Source organism: Lepisma saccharinum, chromosome 1, assembly GCF_977018435.1.
Source record: "Lepisma saccharinum chromosome 1, izLepSacc3.1, whole genome shotgun sequence".
Taxonomy (NCBI): Eukaryota; Metazoa; Arthropoda; class Insecta; order Zygentoma; family Lepismatidae; genus Lepisma; species Lepisma saccharinum.
Window position 1 is genome coordinate 220,540,881 of NC_139229.1, and position 20,497 is coordinate 220,561,377.

The 20,497-nt window shown below is 38.5% G+C and overlaps 1 protein-coding gene and 1 non-coding gene across 2 annotated transcripts in view; both read right to left on the reverse strand.

The window, feature by feature from the left end:
* The window catches only part of LOC145988972 (X-linked retinitis pigmentosa GTPase regulator-like), a 404,239-nt gene that overhangs the window by 104,942 nt on the left and 278,800 nt on the right, over positions 1 to 20,497 (reverse strand). The window contains exon 8 of the mRNA XM_083124278.1: positions 2,001 to 2,159. Coding sequence (XP_082980404.1) covers positions 2,001 to 2,159 — 159 coding nt within the window. The remainder of the gene's footprint in view (positions 1 to 2,000; positions 2,160 to 20,497) is intronic.
* TRNAT-GGU (transfer RNA threonine (anticodon GGU)) lies at positions 2,333 to 2,404 on the reverse strand. Its single transcript has one exon. It is a non-coding gene; the product is annotated as a tRNA-Thr (tRNA).

Consider the following 20,497-nt stretch of genomic DNA (forward strand, 5'->3'; position numbering starts at 1 on the left):
TTAGACATTTGATGACTGATGCCATATCAGTCTATCATTTGCAACTAATATTGGTCATGTGCAACATTTGATGAATTTTTGACTGGCGATTTTATGGGTTGAGTGAAAAGTGTCATTTTTGGGACATATCTCCGTATATGGCAACACTAGCAGGTCGAAATATTATCAACTATCGCATGAGACATGTGTCTAAAGTATTGGCTATATTTACGTGAAAAATTGTAAATCAAGATTTTGTGCCGAAATTGGACTCTTGAAAGAATCCTAGGCTGCCCCTGGTTACATTGAATTCTCTTCACTCACTTTCGCCGCTACTGTGCCTGTTTTATTAATTGATTCAGCATGGCATATTCATTGGAGCAGTGCGTGTGCATTGCTGAAGAGTATTTTACTACTCATTCTTACACTCATGTGCAAGAGGTTTTCCAATAAAAATGCCCTGCTTCTGCTGTACCTCACAAAGCAACTGTTTTACAACCAGTCAAACACCAACAAATGATATCCTCAAATTCTTTAAGAGTTGGTATTTATTGTTGAAAACCAGTTCTCAGATGTTTCCAGCTTTTATTTATATAAATGCTAACATAAATTTATGAACCCAGTGATAGCCTACAAGATTAGTTTAGAGCAGAAAACCTGGTGTAAATATCTCTTAATGATTTCGTGATATAGATTTTCAAAGTTTGGATTGCGCGACTTTTGAAACATACTGTAGTATGCACAATTGCTAGTAGATGGTTTCCTGGCACCTGATTTTCAGAGCTGGTGCCTAGCTTTGAGGTAAATTTTTTGAGCACTGTATATACTTATATTTTCTTCTGTAGTTCATGACAAGGGTTAGGTGGTAGAGCAACCTAGGGCTAAACCTCGCCTGCTAAATAAAGGAATTATTATAATTATTATTATTTTTAAAGTAAAGTAAAAGTAAAGTGCTCCCCTGTGCTTTGCACCATGCCATGCACATTCTTGATCATGGCCGAAGATGGGGGTGATGTGATCAGCACCATGCCCATGGCTGCCCCATGGCAGAGTTTCCTCCAGGTACCCACTTTATATGACGCTGGGTGGGCGCCGGACCCACTTGAACAGGTGGAAAAAATCCCGGTTCTCCCCCGCCGGGGATCGAACCTGGGTCTCTCGCATGGTAGTCAAACGATGATGATGATTATTATTATTATTAATTTCAGTGACCACTGCCGAAGCACCCAAGTGGATGATGGTGGTGGCCACCAAAATGAATGGAACCATAGTAAGTAGTTTTGCAGATAAAGTACATGATTCCAGTATATTAACAAATCATACCAATTGCAAGTTATTTCTGACCATGAAATTTTAAGAAAATGTGTATTTCCAACAAAATTATATGAAAATGTATATTATGTATATCTCAAAAGAAAACTCAAATAAGAAGAGGAATAAATGTGTGATGTATAAAACATTTCTGGTGAAGAAAAAGAAACAATTAACATATAAAAAATACATCAGAATAATAATCATCTGTAACAAGTTATATATTAATAAAAGATTATCTTACTTTGGAGGCTAAGGTAAAAATTAAACAAAAGCTACTGATTTCCATGCTGTTTCTATTCAGAACTCATATGATCCATGTCTACCATGTTCAAAAGTGAACAATTGTAGTAATAGGCCAGTGAGGATGATCATAAAGAATTTCTTACTTCTAATTTAGTTTTGCAAGCCATGGAACTTTTTGTGAGAACATATGTTCCCTTCATCAGACATTTATATGTAAATTAAGGATGATCAATATTACAGTTATAACCATAACAGAAATTGAAAAACTTTAATTTATATATAAAAAAGGAAGGATGGGCATTTTCTCCCAAATTTTTACATCAGGAAATGTGTTAAATTGCTAGTAAAGCCATTAGTTAGAAGAAAGTACTGACAATGCAAGCAATATGCACATATAAGAAGAAATAGAAAGAAATATTTAATAATGCACAAATATGGATTTTTTTTCATCTTATAAAACAAACCTGTTATAAATGCAGTGTGTGCTTCTCCACAAGATGCTTGTGTAATAACGTGGTGTTCTAAAAATGTGATCCGTTCAAAAAGAATGCTTTCTAGTACTTGACTTCCAAGACCAAGTTGTCCACTAAAACTACTCCCACACACGTAAACATGGCCACTTTCTGTGAATAGACACAACAATTACTTGTAATAAACACTCATTAGAATAGCATGAAATGGACATTTTATCTAACATGAAAATGCATGCATTTTCCTAAAAAAGCAACCAATGTGCCTATGAGTTTGAGTAACCAACCAGGTTAATGATTACATAGAAATTTTCAGCAAAAAATGCAGGCTCGACCAGGACTCGAACCTGGGTCTCTGACATACCGTGCCATTGCTTTAACCACTGAGCTACCGAGCCAGCCTGGCCTTCCCTGATTTTTCGCTATCGCTGTTTTACCTGCGTGGAATCGTCTCTGCCAGTGCTACTGCAATGGGATCTGTTACCTTTGAAACACAGTAGACTTCGACATTGCCTGGTTCCTCCAGGCTTTCAATCTGTATTCATATATTATATATTGATCCTGTTGCGGTAGCACTGGCAGAGATGATTCCACGCAGTATAATTCCAAAAAGGAAAGAAATGGGCAAATCCATGACCTGCAATAGCAATGCTCCAGACATGGTGAAGAAAGTCAAAGCCTTTTCCTCGGCCAATAATCAAGCCACACAACGAACAATTTCATGCAAGTTGGGAACATCATTAAAAACTTTGAACACCATCATCAACCAAGATTTGAAGTTGGAAAAGCATCACAAGAGCCAAGTTCATTTGTTGTCTTCCCACACTGCAGAACCTCACACAAAAAGTATGAAACTGTACAAGAATTACCTGGCAGGAGAAAGATGGAAATTTGTGTTGTATGAATCATATGTCTCTAACTGACTGCAACAAACACTATGTGATTTACTACCATCCAAATGGTGAAAAACACTTTCAAACATGGTACTTAGAATTCAAGGAACCTTTTCCCAAAGAATTTAAGCTTATTGCTGGATGCAGCAATAATGGGACGTTAACAAACAAGGTCAAAGTCAACTCTCAATATTATCAAAGTGAAGCTCTAACTCCAATTTACCACACTGAAATCCAAGCTCTGTATGTAGACCAAATCAGGTCAGGGATCAGCATAAGCCCTCAGTCATACCTCTCATTCGACCCTTGCATTCCTAGAGAAAATAAAACAGGAAATGGCATTACATGGTATTCCAGTGAAATCTGCTGTTCCACTTCCCATGGATTTTTTGCACCTCTGGATCAATGGAAAGAACACTAAGAAGCAGGCAACAATGTAACATAGATGGCTTATGAAAAGCCTGTAAAGAGGAGTCAATCTGGAAGAGGGGCACAAAGACAGTTTACTTTTTCTTGGTAGACAAGGCTTTTAATTAAGAAGCCATAGTGTGGGGGCAAAAAGTGGGAAAAAGTGTGTGTGTGTGTGTGGGTGGGCAGAGCGCTGCACATCGGCAAGATGTGCTTACTAGGCTCGCCTGGCTGGTGAGCGAGCAAGTAAAACTGCAAGCTTGGTGTTTGACCCATCAAGCATCGGAAGCCCACGGGTAACTGGCAGGCCTTGTAAGACCCAGCTCGCTTATCTACAGCGAATGCTCATTCTGGTTTTGCACAGTCTCCAGCTTCATGAATCATGCAGTCACTGTTGCCAACTTTTAGATTCTAAACTGTTCAAGGAGCACTTGAAATGTTCATCACGTTTATCAATTTGAAACTGCAGAGATTTATTCCATAGCAGAAAACATTTGTATAAGTCACACCCAGTAGCGGTGATTGGGTTCCAAAACTAGGGGGCAAGGTGCAAAAAAGTGGGGGGGGGGGTGCAAGGAATTTTAATTTTCCTTGGTATGTAAAAGGTTAGCATGGTGCGGGGACAGAAGTTGCAAAAAGTGGGAGGGAAGGCAACCACCCCTCTCCTAACCGATGCCACTGCTGACAACAAAAGTGCCATCGTAAATATTTTGGAACATTGTGTGACTGGTGGTTGTTCTACATGAAACTATTTTTTTGGGGGGGGGGGTTCCCCTATGGTGCACTGTTTGTGTCATCGCCCTGCTCCCATATGGTGCAGTGTTTGTGTCATCGCCCCGCTCCCCTATGGTGCAGTGTTTGTGTCATCGCTTTGTAATCAAGGGGTCCCGTGTTCGATACCCGGTGGAGGCACATGGTGGTTCGGATTCCACTTTAAACTGTAGGTCCAGTCCCGATTAGCCTTACTGCGCATATAGTGAACTTAAAACACCAAATCAATCAATCAATAAATTAAACAGATTTTCTCTCTGGTGTAATTTTTCCAATTCAATATCCAAATTAGTTGCTCAAGATATCCCCTTTAACACTAAAGTATGATGGTCCATAAAATGGAACATGACATCAGAATTTATACATATTACAAAAGTTTTGTGCATATTGTTATCTATTTCAACAAATCGTTGTTCGCTCACGTTGCTGCGAGTTATCTAGTTCTACAGACCACATCGATAGTAACACGATGCAAAATATAATTACAGTAGAGCGTCGATTATCCGAACGTCGGTCAACCGAACGACCGCTTAACCGAACTGTGTACTCGCTCGCACCTGTTACTCTCCCACCCTACCGTCCATCATGTAGGCTTGCTTAGACAGACCAAAATAAAGGATTTTTTTAAACGTTAATTTTGTGTACTGTGTGTATTGTTCATGCAAAATGCGTATGTAATATGTACATATTTTTGTTTAATAAACTGTACCACATACTATATATTCCTACTAAAGTTGCCTTTGTACGTTACTTTGTAATACTTAAAGAGATGCCTGTTTTTATGAATAAATTTACTGTACAGTACTTCTTTGTGGCAAATAAACATGTACAGTTCGATTATCCGAACAAACCAGTTTTCCGAACACCCATGTCCCCCAATTACTTCGGATAATCGACGCTCTACTGTATTAGCTTGTATCTTCAGATGGGTGCAAATATCAGGCAATGCTATTTACACATTTCAACAAACAAACGACGTAAAATTGAAACCAAGAGAAGACTTACGATTTCAAGACCAGAAAAGTTACATAAAATGAACAAAACACACAAACCTATTTCAAGACCTTCAAATTAAATTTGGAAAATATGTGCTAGTAAGTTTGACATAATAATGAAACTAATTTGAGAAGTTACAAAATCTACCAGTTATATTACAGTGGCATAGCAACATATCGCAAGGCCCTGGGTGAGATTAGAAAGCGAGGCCCCCATCCATTCTTTAAATTTGAAATCTCAATGTGAATCGATACAAAATCATTAAGGAGATACAAAATCATCAAGGAAACATCAGCAAATTATCATATTTTAACAATAGCCTAATAATAATAACAATAAATTTCTGACGAAAATTATGTTTAATAGTATGAGACAGGTAAAGTAACACACTGCTGGAATTTTCTTTAACCAAGTACCAAGTAGTAATAGTACGTTTTCAAAGACGTTCTTTAGGCACTAAGACACAATTGAAATATCCTTAAATATGATAAACTTTTTTTTAAAAAAAATCAGAAAATACAAAGTAAGAACTTTTAAATATAATCTATATATTATTTAATGAGTCATTCTCTGTTTCCTCATTTCAAAATTTGTAGGATGTAAATGTCACAAACCATTTCTTAATTGTAGAAAATATTGAAGGCAGACATAAAATGTCGGTGCTTAATAGGATGGGGGGAAGGTGGTGTGATAAACCACAATCCTGTCTAAAATATCTACCTACTAGCTCTTCGACACAATCGGTTTCAACATCAACAAATATTAAAACAACTGTCATTTGCTCCATAAGTGTGAAATCTTTGGTGTAATCAATTGAAACAGCTAATATGACTTTTTTTTTTTAAAATTAGCAATTTTGACTTTGTTGTGCATTAATTGTACCAGTTAATTTTGAATTTTAGGACTTAGATAATATTGGTGAATATCATTTTGTTGTTACGTTTGAATGTTCATGTAGTATTGACACAGTGGCGTAACAAGATCATAAAGTACGCGTTTGCAAAAAACAAATTTGGGTCGCTCATGTACAGTCAAATTCTTCCAGGAAATTTAAGTAGTTACTTAGAATGGCTGGTTGTGGCTACACTTACATTAATAATTATACAAATCGAACCTCAACCTGTGAATTTTCACATATTACAACTTATTTTTATTTGACATTTGTGTATTCAAAAGAAAAGACAAATACTTACTTACCCCTTCCCCTGCCCCTATTAACAGCTGGGTGCATAAAAATCATGATTTTTATTAAAAAATATTTTTGATATTTTATTTTATTTAAATTGATTATTTTTTTATTTAAAATAAAACCTTAACATTCCTTGTATGTTTTTTTTTGCACCGTACACATACATAGAAAGGCTTTTTCTGATAAACAGCCCTGTAAAATATTTGAACAGTTTGATTAAAGCAAAAAAATTACATGTAAATATGCATTTCTCTGTTTCTGATACTGCACATAATGAACCTAACAACTCTCCGAACATATCCTTGACGAAGGCCACGTTATCGCCAAAAGGAAAGTGCTTAGGGAAGAGGAAAAACCTATAAGAAGGAATGTATATGAAGGGTCGTATATATGTAAGGGAAGAGAGAATAAATTAAACAGAGATGATGGGAATATCGACAAGATGTGGGGGAAGATGTTCAAGAAGTGGGATGGGAAGAAATACTTAAAAATAGGTTTTAACGTAACCACGGAAGTAGCATGCCAAGCTCAAATGGAAGAGGAATTCTCACTTGACTTCACGTGAACTGGAAAGGAGGAGGTGTGGGGGGAAAGACTGGAGGGGAAATAGAGGGGAAGGAGAGGGGAGGCGCCCGACCTCGCGCTCTATGAGGAAACCTTGGAGTATTGCAATTGCAGCACACGCGGGCCGTGGCTATTTAGTTTTAAAGTTTTAACGTTTCAAGGAGCAGTTTTTAATCAGGAAAACTGCGCGGTAATATGACATGCACCTGTTATGGGTGCTAGGTTTTTAATGTTTTTAACCACACACACTTAACCAATCCCATATCCTTTACGTAATAAGAGGTCGACGCGGTTATGAATTGTGTATAACTTAAAAGTGAACAGCCTGAAGAAGGGAGCAGTTGCGTCCCGAAACGTCGTAGAAGCAACATAGATACTTGCAAAACTTAAGTTATTAATCAATAGTAACATAAATAAAATATGGTTCCTCAAGGAGTGTAAGAGGTTGGTGGTGATCCCGAACTTTCTAAGATAGGGTTCTAAACCGTTGAAAATGGGAGGAGAAATAAAGAAAAAGAACTTACAAATAGGGATGATAAATCAATGTATCAGGGAAACATATGGCACGATCAATAAGTTGAACAAAGAGTGCTTAGAACTCCATCTAGAGCTTGGCGTCCTGCTAGAAGGGCCGGTATGGGGTAGGATTGAAGAAAGACACCAAAAATACGTTGAATCCGCAAAAAATAACCATAAAACGAAGATTCAGAATAAATTAAAGAAGCTTAAAGGGAAATTAGGAGGTTATAGGGGAGTAGGAATGAAAGATCGGCAGGGAGAAAACCGATGGTTGCATAATGAATCTAACGGAGAAGGAACTTCCAAACGAAATTTGGATAATTATGGGAAAAGGGCGAAAATACGCTATAGGGGAAAGTAGGATTGAAAAGTAAGAATTAATTATAGCTGCGGAAGGGATAATATCAGTAATTGACGACAGGGAAGATAAGAAAGAGGTGAGATGCAAAATTCATGATGTCATAGAAAACCAGATTAGAAAAGAGAATATCAAGGGGGTAAAGAGTGGTGGGGGGGAACGTTAACAAGGAGAGAATGCATAAGGAAGACATAAAAAAGTTGAATAAGGTTAAAAAATGGGCCAAAGACAGTAATGTTCATATTATACGATCTGACAAGGAAAATAAGATTGTTGTAATAGATAAAGGAGAATATAGGAGGAAATTAGGTGAATGTTTTGACAACAACGATTTTAAGATTGTAGATTTGAACCCGTTAAAAAGAGTAAGACGAGAAATTAATAAAGGCATAGAATCCAGTATAACAATAGCAATAGTAGAAAAGAAAAAGTTAAAAGAGGGGTGTAAAAAGGGGGAAATCCCAACCACGTTCGGAATTCCAAAAACACATAAAGAAGGGATTCCTCTTGGACCTATCATTCCTATGTATAGCCACCCGGGTTACAGGCTTGCTAAAACCCTAGTTAGAAGAATCAAAAGAGTGGGGGAAAAAACAGAATTTAGTATTAAGAACTCCATGGACGTCAAAGAAGAGATCAAAAAACTAGAAATTAATAACTCTGATCACGTGGTGAGCTTTGACGTTGTAAATTTATACCCCAGTGTTCCTAGAGAAAAAGCTGCTGACACATTGCAAAGATGGTTGATGAGTAGGGGTATAGATGTTGTCGAGGCATGGGAATATGTTAGATGGTTTAACCTGTGTACGGGGTTTAACTATTTTTGGGGAAACGGGAAGATGTACATTCAAAAAGAAGGGCTAGCAAAGGGGAACCCAGTCTCAGGAATCGTCTCCAGTATATTTATGCATTTTATCGAAAAGACAGCACTTAGCCTCATAAACAGGGGAATTAAGTTTTACGGCAGATACGTAGACGATATCCTTGTTATTGGTGAGGAGGAGGAAGTAGAGAAACTATTCGTAACCTTAGGGGAGCAAGAGGAAAGAATAAAATTTACTAAAGAGGAGATGGATGACCGTAAGATTAGTTTCTTATACCTGGCAATTCATTTAGAGGGAAAGAAAATTCATACAGGGGTTCATCATAAGGCATTATTGGGAGATCTATACATCAACAAAGAATCGGCCAATGCCAACAGAACTAAGAATAACGTATTTCAAAACTTCTTCTTGTGGGCTCACAGATTACGTAACAACCAAGCAGATTTGCGTAAAGAGATCGAATGGGTAATGAAAATAGGAAAGAGGAACGGATACAGAGAAGAGGAGTTAAAGGGGAATTTAGGTAAAGCTAAGGTCACATACGGGAAAGAATTAGAAAGGAATAAAAGGAAGAAAGACAGAAAAGGAAAAGAAGAAGAAGTTAGAGACAAGGAGGGGGAATATAAATATATAGGCATTCCATACTTTCCCGGAATATCGGAGAAAATTGAAAGACTTGTAAGAAGGTATGGTGTAGGTATAAGAAAGATGGAAAAGAGGAAGAAATAAATGAGGGAGGGATGAAGGGGTGTATGGAATAGTTTGCCAATGCGGCAAGGAATATGTGGGTCAAACAGGAAGAAGCATGAATGTTCGGTGGGGAGAGCATGACAAAGATATAAGGGAGGGGGTTCCCAAGACGGGGCTCTCCGAACATATCCTTGACGAAAGGCCACGTTATCGCCAAAAGGAAAGTGCTTAGGGAAGAGGGAAAACCTATAAGAAAGAATGTATATGAAGGGTCGTATATATGTAAGGGAAGAGAGAATAAATTAAACAGAGACGATGGGAATATCGACGAGATGTGGGGGAAGATGTTCAAGAAGTGGGATGGGAAGAAATACGTAAAAATAGGTTTTAACGTAACCACGGAAGTAGCACGCCAAGCTCAAATGGAAGAGGAATTCTCACTTGACTTCACGTGAACTGGAAAAGAGGAGGTGTGGGGGGAAAGACTGGAGGGGAAATAGAGGGGAAGAAGAGGGGAGGCGCCCGACCTCGCGCTCTACGAGGAAACCTTAAAGTTTTAACATTTCAAAACGTCGTAGAAGCAACATAGATACTCGCAAAACGTAAGTTATTAATAGAGCCCGGAAGTTCAGGCATTTATTTTCGTTAAAATAGGCAGCCAAAAGGCATTTATAATGTGGAAAATAGGCACTAAAAATGAAAAAAAAGCAAAATAAACCGAAAAAAGGCACATTTGGAAGTCGCTTACTTTTATCTATAATTTCTGGCAAAATGTTAAAATCTACATTGGGAAGAGCATTTCAATTTTCTCCATCTTCATTGCTACACTACAAGGTGTTTTTTTAAGTTCTCAACGTTCATTGATAGTCGTCTGTCAGAGAGAATGTTTTTCATAATAGAAAATGATCTTTCTACTTCGACAGAAGTTATTGGAGGATACATAAAACAAGCTAATGTAGCTGGACTCATTTCGGTAACAGCATTTTCACCTTTTAGAATATCACAAATTGTTTTCAATTGTTTCAGGTCCCCATTTGCACTCACTAACCGTTTGCACTTTGCCGCAACAACTGACCCCTTTTCTCCTGCCACTTCCATCATCTGCTGCATCATGGATGCTATAAGAGTCTCACCTCTATTTTCTAGCTTTGTAATTGTCTCTGGCAATGCACCATAATGTTGCAAAAATAAACGACAGTTCATTCTTCAGTTCTGAATAGCACAGGAGTTTTTTTCACTCAACGAATTGAAGCTGCTTAATTTTTTGGAAGAGCATCGATCACCTCACTGATTTTTTCAAGGTTGTTAGCATAGTATATAGCTGCTGATATCCAGGTTCCCCATCTCGTCAAGACTGGTTGCGGAGGTAAACTAAGCTCGGGCGCAACTTCCTGAAATTTTCGGGTTCGAGAGGGAGATTTCAGAAATATCTTCTTTGTATTCAAAATCAAACTGTCCACTTCTGGGTGCAACACTCTAACATCTTCAGTAATTCTGTGCATTGCGTGGGCTGCACATGTGATATGAAGCTTGTTCGGGAAGAGAAATTTTAATTCTATGGCAGCCATCTTCATATAGGGAGCTGCACCACTGATAAAAAGTAACACGTCATCATGATGTACACCATATGGCCAGAGCAGAAGTAGGGAATTTGAGAATAACTGACCTATTGACGAACCATTGGCTCTCTCTAGTTGTTCTGACGTGAGAAGAAATGACGAGGATTCTACGCATGTTGGTTCCATAGTTCCTATGATGACGTTGGCTATGTAGCATCCTATAGCGTCAGTCGTTTCATCTATTGAAATCCAGATCTTCTTTCCACCAACTTCAGCACGAATTCTTTGCAGAGCTTCTTCGTAGTAGACGTTTAAATATGTTTTCCGCAGCGTAGATTCCGATGGCACGGTTTATTTAGTGTATTTCTCCAGGAATTTCCTCAGTGACTTGTTTTCCACTTTCCAGAAAGGTATTCCTGCTTGCATGAAAGCTTTGCACAGTTCAAGAGAAAACTGAGATTGTCTGTTGGATGAAGTGCCCACTGTTGAAATTAGGGATATCTTCTTCTGTCCGATCATTTTAGCAGCTGCAGATTTATGTTTTGCTGTTGACACATGTTGAGATATAAAGTATTTTTTTTCTCATGGTTGATTGTTTTTTCACATATCTTGAAGAGAAGAATAGTACCGGCTGTCGAAAATGTGCTTTCACCAAATTCACGCACATAACCACGCACACTAAATATAAGCAATGATGACAACTACACGATCCTTTCCCTCCAAAGTGCAGAACTAAACTAAAGATAGAGAACTTGATTTTGGGATCCATGCAAAGGCCCTTGGGCATTAGTGTTGTTCCTTGTCAATAACCACCTGACACGGACGCTGAACATGATGACGTAATTGTGCAGGTGTTCTGCAACAGGTTTTCAGCAGTCAATCATGCACAAGGAAATGTTAACCGAAAGGCAATATCCTAAATCAGCATGAAATACTTTCTCTCACACTTTTCTCCTTCAGCAATGTTGAAACATACCTGAGTTCAATATTACTTAAATAAGGCGAAAATTATTCACATAATAAACGAAAGAAAAATAAATGCCAACAACGTTTTTTGGGAGAAAAATAATTTATATACACAATTTTTTAAAGAAATTGTCAAATTTCATTGAAAAAGGCAAAAAAAAAGGCATTATAATTAAAAATAGGCAGTGGGGTCCCAAATAGGCAAAATAGGCAAAATGAAAAGGCTTCTAAAACATTCGAAACAACATAAAAAACGTATATCCGGAAAAATTTTATCAATATATGCAGTAGATAAAAAGAGGTATTTTGCCAAACTTCCGGGCTCTAGTTATTAATATATTTTTATTTGTCTGTGTCACCAAATCGTTGTCCCCAAAGACTGCCCTTCATGGGACCAAACAAGTAGAAGTCTGAGGGTGCCAGATCTGGCTGTACAGTGGATGGGGGACCACGGACCAGCCTATTTTGCCGATCACCTGATTTGTTGCCAAAGAGGTGTGTGGTCGCGAATTGTCATGCTGAATGTGGATCACTTTCAGATTCTTGTGCGGTCTCTTCCTCCTAATGGCTTCTCTAAGCTTATGGAGTGTCTCGATGTACCGCTCGCTGTTGATGCTACGGCCGCATTCCAGGAAATCAAGGAGAATGATGTGCAATCAACTCATCCACTTGCTGACGATTCGTGTGAGTGGTCGCAGTCAGTGGCGGCGATTGGGTCCCAAAACTGGGTGGGGGGCAAGGTGCCAAAACTGGGGGGGGGGGGGGCAAGGTGCCAAAACTAGGGAGGTAAAAACAGTATATTTCCCTTTGTACATAAGATTTAGCATAGTGCGGGGTCAAAAACCGAAAATGGGGGGCACCTACCCCCCTCGCCCCCCCCCCTAATCAACGCCAATGGTTGCAGTTCATGGTCTCCCACAGCGCGGTTTGTCTTCAATGCTGGTTTCCCCTTCTGTAAACTTCTTCATCCACCTGTGCACATTGCTCTTGTCAATGGTGTCATCTCCGTACACATGAACATGTGTGGATGTCGGACATTGAACACTGGACTTTTTTCAAAGAGGATTCTAGAGTTGGGTTCAACGACGGCGCAAATGCATCGCTTTAAATGGAGACTATGTTGAGTAGCTCGTTTGTATAGAGGAAGAGTCACTCCAACTACATGTGCAATTTGAACGATCTACATCAGTTAATAAAGAGGTTATAACCACTTTGCATTACTTTCGGTATGGCCCTCGTATAATTATAACTTAAAATATATTTTTCATTGCATTACTTTCGGTATGGCCCTCATATAATTATAACTTAAAATATATTTTTCAGTCTTTCTAGCTGAATTTTTGTGTTTTTAATGATACCAAAATATCAGCTGGCATATTTATTTACAGTTTAATGATAATGACTAGAGCTCGATTTGTATGTAATTACATACTCTATTCCTTTCTAGATAAATACCTTGAACAGGAAAATGTCATCAAATTATATAACTGACATGATTTTGCATAAATTTTATGTTACATATTTTTACATATTTGCCAAAATATTACATATTTTACATACTTGCTAATTTACTTTACATAAAACAATATATTTCGGTAATTATTTTTTCCTATCTTGATCCTATATCCTCGATCTCTGAAATATGAAGAAAATTTGTAGCTCATGTGATGTCATATTTTCTAATCAATGAGATGCTTAGTGCTAACGGTCACCTAAAATTGACTGACAAGTCGAAAGACTGGCTGGAGACCAAAAAATAAATATGGGAACTGTTATTTATCGAAATATGCTGGAGTAACCCCCCTGGTTATATATTTTCATTTCGCTTTTAGGTTCAGGCAAAGCACCTAGAAACTTGGCATCAGTGGACAAGGAAGCTACTTTCTTGTACATAGCGAGTTACACAATATGTTCCCTTGTACAAAAAGTACAAAAGTAGCTATTAGAGTACTGCATTGGACCACTTTCGCTCGAAAATACTTGATCAAATCTCCCACGCTCAAGTGTGATACGCTTGATCGTACCGCATTCGTAGTGGAATGATTGACAATGTCCCGTATTTCAGAGCCTAATAAGCAGCAGCGTCAACCAAAAGCCTATACATGGAAGGAAACCACTCTATGCAATTACAATTCCAAATAATAATTTTGTATATTATGTAAGACTCAAATACAGCACATATGAAAGTATGCAATATCTACAGACCGAAACGTAAAATGGAGACACATGCTGAGAGACCTGCATAAACAATTACAAATACTGTATATCACAGTGCAAGAAGTATGTGTGATCATTGTTCACTTACCGAAGAGGATAACCATAATCTGCAATATAATAAAATGTCAGTCTAGGTAGTTTCAGCCCATAATCATCTATTTCATTTTCACATATCTCAGTAAGACATACAAAACTGTATTTTAACATTGAGATAATTACTATGTTCACTTATTTTTCAATTTCACTTCGTCTTTTACTTCACGATCCATATTTGAGGACCCATTACCATAGACAAATGACAGAAATACGTCCATTAATAGGGTTCGAGAATTCGAGTGTATTTCGCTTGTTCGGTCGCTTTTGGCTCGAGTGTAAGTAAGACCTATCAATTTTGCATGCCATCTAGCGTTGCCTGTGCGAAAAACGCTCATTGCAGCACTCTAATAGCTATGCACTTTCATTCCATTGTTGATAGATGCTTACAAATAGCTCTCTTACACATTTACATATTCTACAATAATTTGTGATGTAAAAAGCAATTAATAGTTGACAAAATTGTTTTTTTTAAATAAGTACATGTCGCTGTGCTTTTTTCAGTTTATAAATTTGATGCAAATTTTAATTTGAACTACTTTTGTCCTTAAAATTATGTTGAATATGTTCAAATAAAATAAATATCTAGCAGAACTCTTGAAATTGCTTGGATACTCGATTATTATTATTACACTTTCTTCGATACTACATATTCTTTTGATAATACATATTTAGGTAGATATTTTATCAATTTTTGTTACATATTTATGCACATATTTGGTACTTTGATATTACATAAAAATCCGAGGTCTAATAATGACACTATTTATGGTTTAAGATGATTAGTATTTTGTATGTTATTCTAGGAAAAAAAATTGCTATTTTGGCCTATAAAAATTATTGAATATTAAATCAAAGAAAATTTAAGTGTTTTTACAGATGACATATTAAATTTCCTTTCCTATGAGCTTCAGTACATATATTATGCTTTCTTTCATTTCTTTCTTAGAGCCTAATGAACACCGTTAAATGATTGCGAGATAAATGTACTTTCACAAAAAGCGAGTCCGATATCTATAAATGTCTTGTGTATAGTGCTTGTCCCCAAAGAAACCTCACTTTACTTCAAAGAAAGTTCCAAAAGATCAGTTTTCCCCCTAACAACCACATGTCATGTCCACGTGCAGTGCAATAAATCGTCCCCTGAAACCTTTCCCACCAATAGCATTCGTTCAAGAAATGACAGCTCTCGTCAAGTCCACGTGGACTAAATGAGATGTTGCTAATTCAGTTTCTTTAGAGATTTCTAACGCGAGGTTGCGGTTCTCTATCTTTGCTAGGTTGTGTTATTGTGTTTTGCTATTTTTTTATGCAATGTAAAGACTTTGGGAGTAAAACGTCACAGTGAACGAATAGATGTCTAAACACTGCAGGTAAAAGTGACAACAGAGCTTTGCCGAAAAACAGGTGGTGGCTCGAAACCAGATACGGGTCCGGTCGGCTTCCTCTGGGGTTGGGTCAAAGATGCCGAACTGGTGATACGTTCAGGACCAGCAGTATACCTCATTCTGTAATTTTATTTAAAGTGATTTCAATTAGTGATTTTTAAAAAAGAATTCCCCAATTTAAATATTTAAACCAAACCACCTTCTTTGCAGTGAATGACACTTTTACTTCACAACATCAATAGATCTTGCTCCTTCATGTTCAAAAGTGAGATTACTGACATGAGTCTGCTAAATTTGGTCTGAATCATACCATTCTACACTACCTTTCAGGAGTGTATTTTTTCCTAAATTTCCTTTAGGTCCATGTATTCGCTTTTTCCTTTCGCCAATGACTCTTTACCTTCTTTTAAAACTTGAACTCCCCGATGGCGCAGTGGTAGCGTCGTCGTCTTGTAATCAAGGGATCCCAGGTTCGATTCCCGGTGGAGGCACATAGTGGTTCGGATCCCACTTTAAACTGTATGTCCAGTCCCGATTAGCCTTACTGTGCATAAAGTGGACTTAAAACAATAAATCAATCCAATCAAATTCTTTTAAAACTTGAGAAACCATCCATTTAGATACTCCCGTGGCAGCGCGTGTGGACTCAACAACATTATACTTAAGTTTATGTAACTCCTTCTGATTTCACAAATATGTTGCAACATTGTAAACAATTTCTCTGACCTGTCCTCAAAGGATTTGAACCGGCCGGGGATTGAACCCGGGACCTTTAGCATGGTAGTCAGACACGTTACCGACTGAGCCACCGCAGAACTTTTCTAACATTGGAAGCGGTCCAGGCGCCCACCCAGCATCGAAAAACATGGGTACCTGGGGAAAACCCTGGGGGGTAAAGGCAGTCAGGGGTGTGATGCTGATCACATCACCCCCATTCACGACAGGATCAAGAAAGTGTTGGGCGTTACCCCCACACCCCCTATACACCTTCATGGCATGGTGCTAAGCACAGGGGAGCACTTTACCTTTTTTTTGTCCTCTAAGGGGCTTTCCAGAGAAGATTGTGGATTTTGTTGGACCCAGCATGATTTGATTTTTGCATTTCAAAAATTTGCAGCCAAGAGTAAAGAGCAAGAACATTTCAATGCTTTAAAAAAGAACACAGGCAAGCATGTTATCAGACTGCCTTCTCGTAGTGATTGTTGTACGATAAAACAAAATAACCCCCACCCCACTCGGCTTTTAAAAAAAAATCAGGCCACTGCTCGATGTTGCATTCAGAAAATGAAGTCATTCGCCCAGTAGTTTCTCATCGTTATAAACGTTAACGCGCATGCGTAATACTACAGTTTATGATCCGCGCACCACACGCATTTTCAAACACCGGATTAAATCAAATGAACCATTGATAAACTGATATGAGCCAGCACCAACAATCTACACTGTAAAGAAAAAAAGGTAAAGTGCCCCCCTGTGCATAGCACTACGCCATGAAGGCGTATAGGGGGTGTGGGGGTAACGCCCCAAACTTTCTTGATCCGGTCGTGAGTGGGGGTGATGTGATCAGCATCATGCCCCTGACCGCCTTTACCCCCCAGGGTTTCCCCCAGGTACCCATGTTATTCGACGCTGGGTGGGCGCCGGGGCCGCTTCCATCGTTAGAAAAGTTCCCGGATTTGAACCGGCCGGGGATCGAACACGTGACCTTTAGCATGGTAGTCAGACGCGTTACCGACTGAAGATTGTCCAAATATTTTTCTAAGGATTTTATGTTCAAATACTCTTAATTTATGTTCCTCTTTTAATGCAATGGACCAAGTTTCACATCCATGCAATACTACAGGCAAAATTAGGTTGTTTTTTTTTCCATATATATATTATGTGAGAGGATAAAAGTTTATGAAGAGGAAATGTGTTTTGAGCTTAAGGAAATGTGTAGTTATTGGAAAATATCCCAATCGTTTTTACTCGTTTTGACATGGTTAGAATGGGATATTGAGATCCACTTTTGTCAACATGAGGATGTTAGAATAATAACATTTCTGTATCATGAAATAGCAGCACTTATAGCCATAGGGTTGGTATCTTTGTAAGTGCCTTTGTTGTCAACCCAGCTCTGCTAATTTCTGATGGAGGGCACAGAGCGAGAGAGATCATTGGATATGCCAATGGCTGACAAAGTATTTGCTGGTGATAACTAGAGAGAAATCATATAATACGCCCCAAGTTAACAGTGAACTGGACGTTCACCAAATATGCAATACTGTCGAATGGAAGATCTTGCCTCCACTATATTCTGCAAATGTGAAGGATACGATTTTAAGATCTGATCAAAGAAGGGAAACAAACTTATGAAACATTAATAGCAAAATATTTTCTAAATAATTTCACTATTTTCGTATAATCAGTTACAATGAAAAAATGTATATATATATATATATATATATATATATATATATATATATATATATATATATATATATATAAATCAAATAAGGTAAAAGGAAACACTAACCGGACAGTAGTAAAATTCAAAATTTTCGCTAATTTATAGCATCATCGGTGTGAGAAGAAACAGAAGACGGAACCGGAAGTTGGGGTCCTGCAGAGTTGCCAGGTCCCCATTGAAGAAGAAGCGGTGCGTAGAACGAAAAAAACACTGTTTCGTCACCAGGCTCGTCGTGAACTGTGAGTGTGTAGGATGAGTTGGGAGGGAGGGCGGGAGGGTGGGTGAGGGTTGGGCATTACTGGGTGGCCTTGTTCAGGCCAGGTGGAGTGGTTGCACTCATGGCCGATATATAGGCCCTCTCCCATCTTTTGCGAACAGAGGTGTTGGCTGGTTGGGGTAGGAGGTGGATGATCGCTACCCGGAAGCAGTCGTTGAAACTGATGTTGTGGTGGTTGGTGAGGACGGCGACAGTGAGGTCCTGGTTGTGGGTGGAGGAGCGGTGGTTATTGATGCGGAGGTTGAGGGCCGTTGATGTTTCCCCCAGGTAAAAATCACCACAGATGTTGCAGGTGAGGATGTAGATAAGGTTTGAGGCATGGCAGGTCCCTTTGGGATGGAGGGTAAATTTGCCAGTGGCCGTGTGCACCTGGAGGGTGTGAGAAGTGATGAGGATGGGACAGGTCTTGCACCTGGGTCGGTTGCATTTATGGGCAGGGGGGTGTTGGATGTTTGGTGAAGGAGTGTTGTGGACCAGGATGTTTTGGAGGTTAGGGGGGCGTTTGAAAACCACCCTGGGTTTGTCGGGAAATATATCACTTCAATGGCGATTGGCTGCTCGACTGAACATGTCTTAAGTGGTATAACAATTGATTCTACCAAGTCTCATGCTTTTATCGAAAAGTTAATGATTTCGAACTTAACGGCCGGACTGTGATAGACACACTTTTTTGGTGCTGTCCTCCATTTGGAGACACATTTTATGGCGCATCTTTCATTAAAATATATTAAAGCTGATATCGTTTTAAAGCTTATAAATTAGGCTACAACTTTTATTCGAAACAATTTTTGTCATTTAATTTGTTCAAAAGTTACAAGGCAAAAACTCCAGAAAGTACTAGATAAAATTCACTTTTTAAAGATTATTTTTTAAATTACATCAAAACCACCAACATTATTGAAAACTAAACAGAATCTTTTTGTAGCCCATCTAATGAGGATTAAGATTAAAAAAGATTACCTGCTTACGACTATTGGTTACGGAGATATAGGTCAATAACTGAGAGTCTGCAAAATTGATGTTTGGTGGGAGGGGTGCTGGGGGGGGGGGAGCACTATGAGGAGAAGCGGGGATTTTGCACTACTAGTAGTGTTCTAACAACTGACCAAAATTCAGCTTTTATAGAATTATTCCCGAAATGAAACCTTTATTGACTGGGCTAATTATACTAGCACCAAGATCTCAAAAAATATGCAAACTACAGGGTTCCCCGAGACTTAAACTAGTGACACCAGTGCCACTGCTTTATGCCAGGGTTTCAAATACGGTGGTGGATGTATATCACAAGAAGCATGAATGTAGGGGAAAAGGAATGAAGCATCATCTCTTTTATGGGTAATGAAGCTGTGGTTGTTAAAAATCACTTGTTACTAGGGTTGTTGATTTAATTGGTTAATGGAACTGATTAACCAATCATATCTAAAATTTGATTTAACAATCAAATATGTTTTAATCAATTAAATGTAAAGTGTTCCCCTATTCTTTGCACCATGCCATGAAGGCATATAGAGGGTGTGGAGTTAGGGCCCCACACTTTCTTGATCATGGCCGAAGGTGGGAGTGTGATCAGCACCATGCCCCTGGCTGCCTTTACCCCCCAGAGTTTCCTCCAGGTACCCACTTTATACGATGCTGGGTGAGCGCCAGAGCTGCTTGAACAGGTGGAAAAATTCCTGGTTCTTCCCTGCTTGGGATCGAACCCAGGTCTCTCACATGGTAGTCAGATGCCCTAACAACTGAGCTACAATGGCTCAAATAATTGATTTGACTAAGGTAACATGAGGTAGAGGGCAAAATCTGTGTATGATTTCATGAGGTAGACTCTTCAGCTTTGATTGACAGGTCATTAAGAGTGTACTTCTTGCATTACTCCACCATCCAAACGGAATTCAATATTCAGTTGTATAGCTTTTCACATTTAATGGAGAGAGTGAGTGAGTGGAGTAATTTACAGCCATCGAACCTAGATTTAAGTTATGCAATGAAAAAACAAAGAAATCTGCTTGGCAAAGAATTTCTGCCAAAGAAATGTCAGAGTATATATATCCCAGCACAACCAATCATCAAAAAGCAAAAAGAGGAAGCTGAATTTTGAGAGTGACAAAGATTAACAAGTTTCTGTTCAGAAAAAGGCTGCTTTTTGATGGAGATCGAAGTTTATCACTCACTATTGGAACTGGAAGATGACTTGGCAGATCCTCTACAGTGGAAAACACATTCTGTTCGGCTTTCACATCTCACGAGCTTGGCAAAGAAGTTGCTTTGCATTCCAGGTATTTCAGTTCCCCATAAACAAGTCTTAGTGATGCTGAAAATATTGTTAGCAGAGA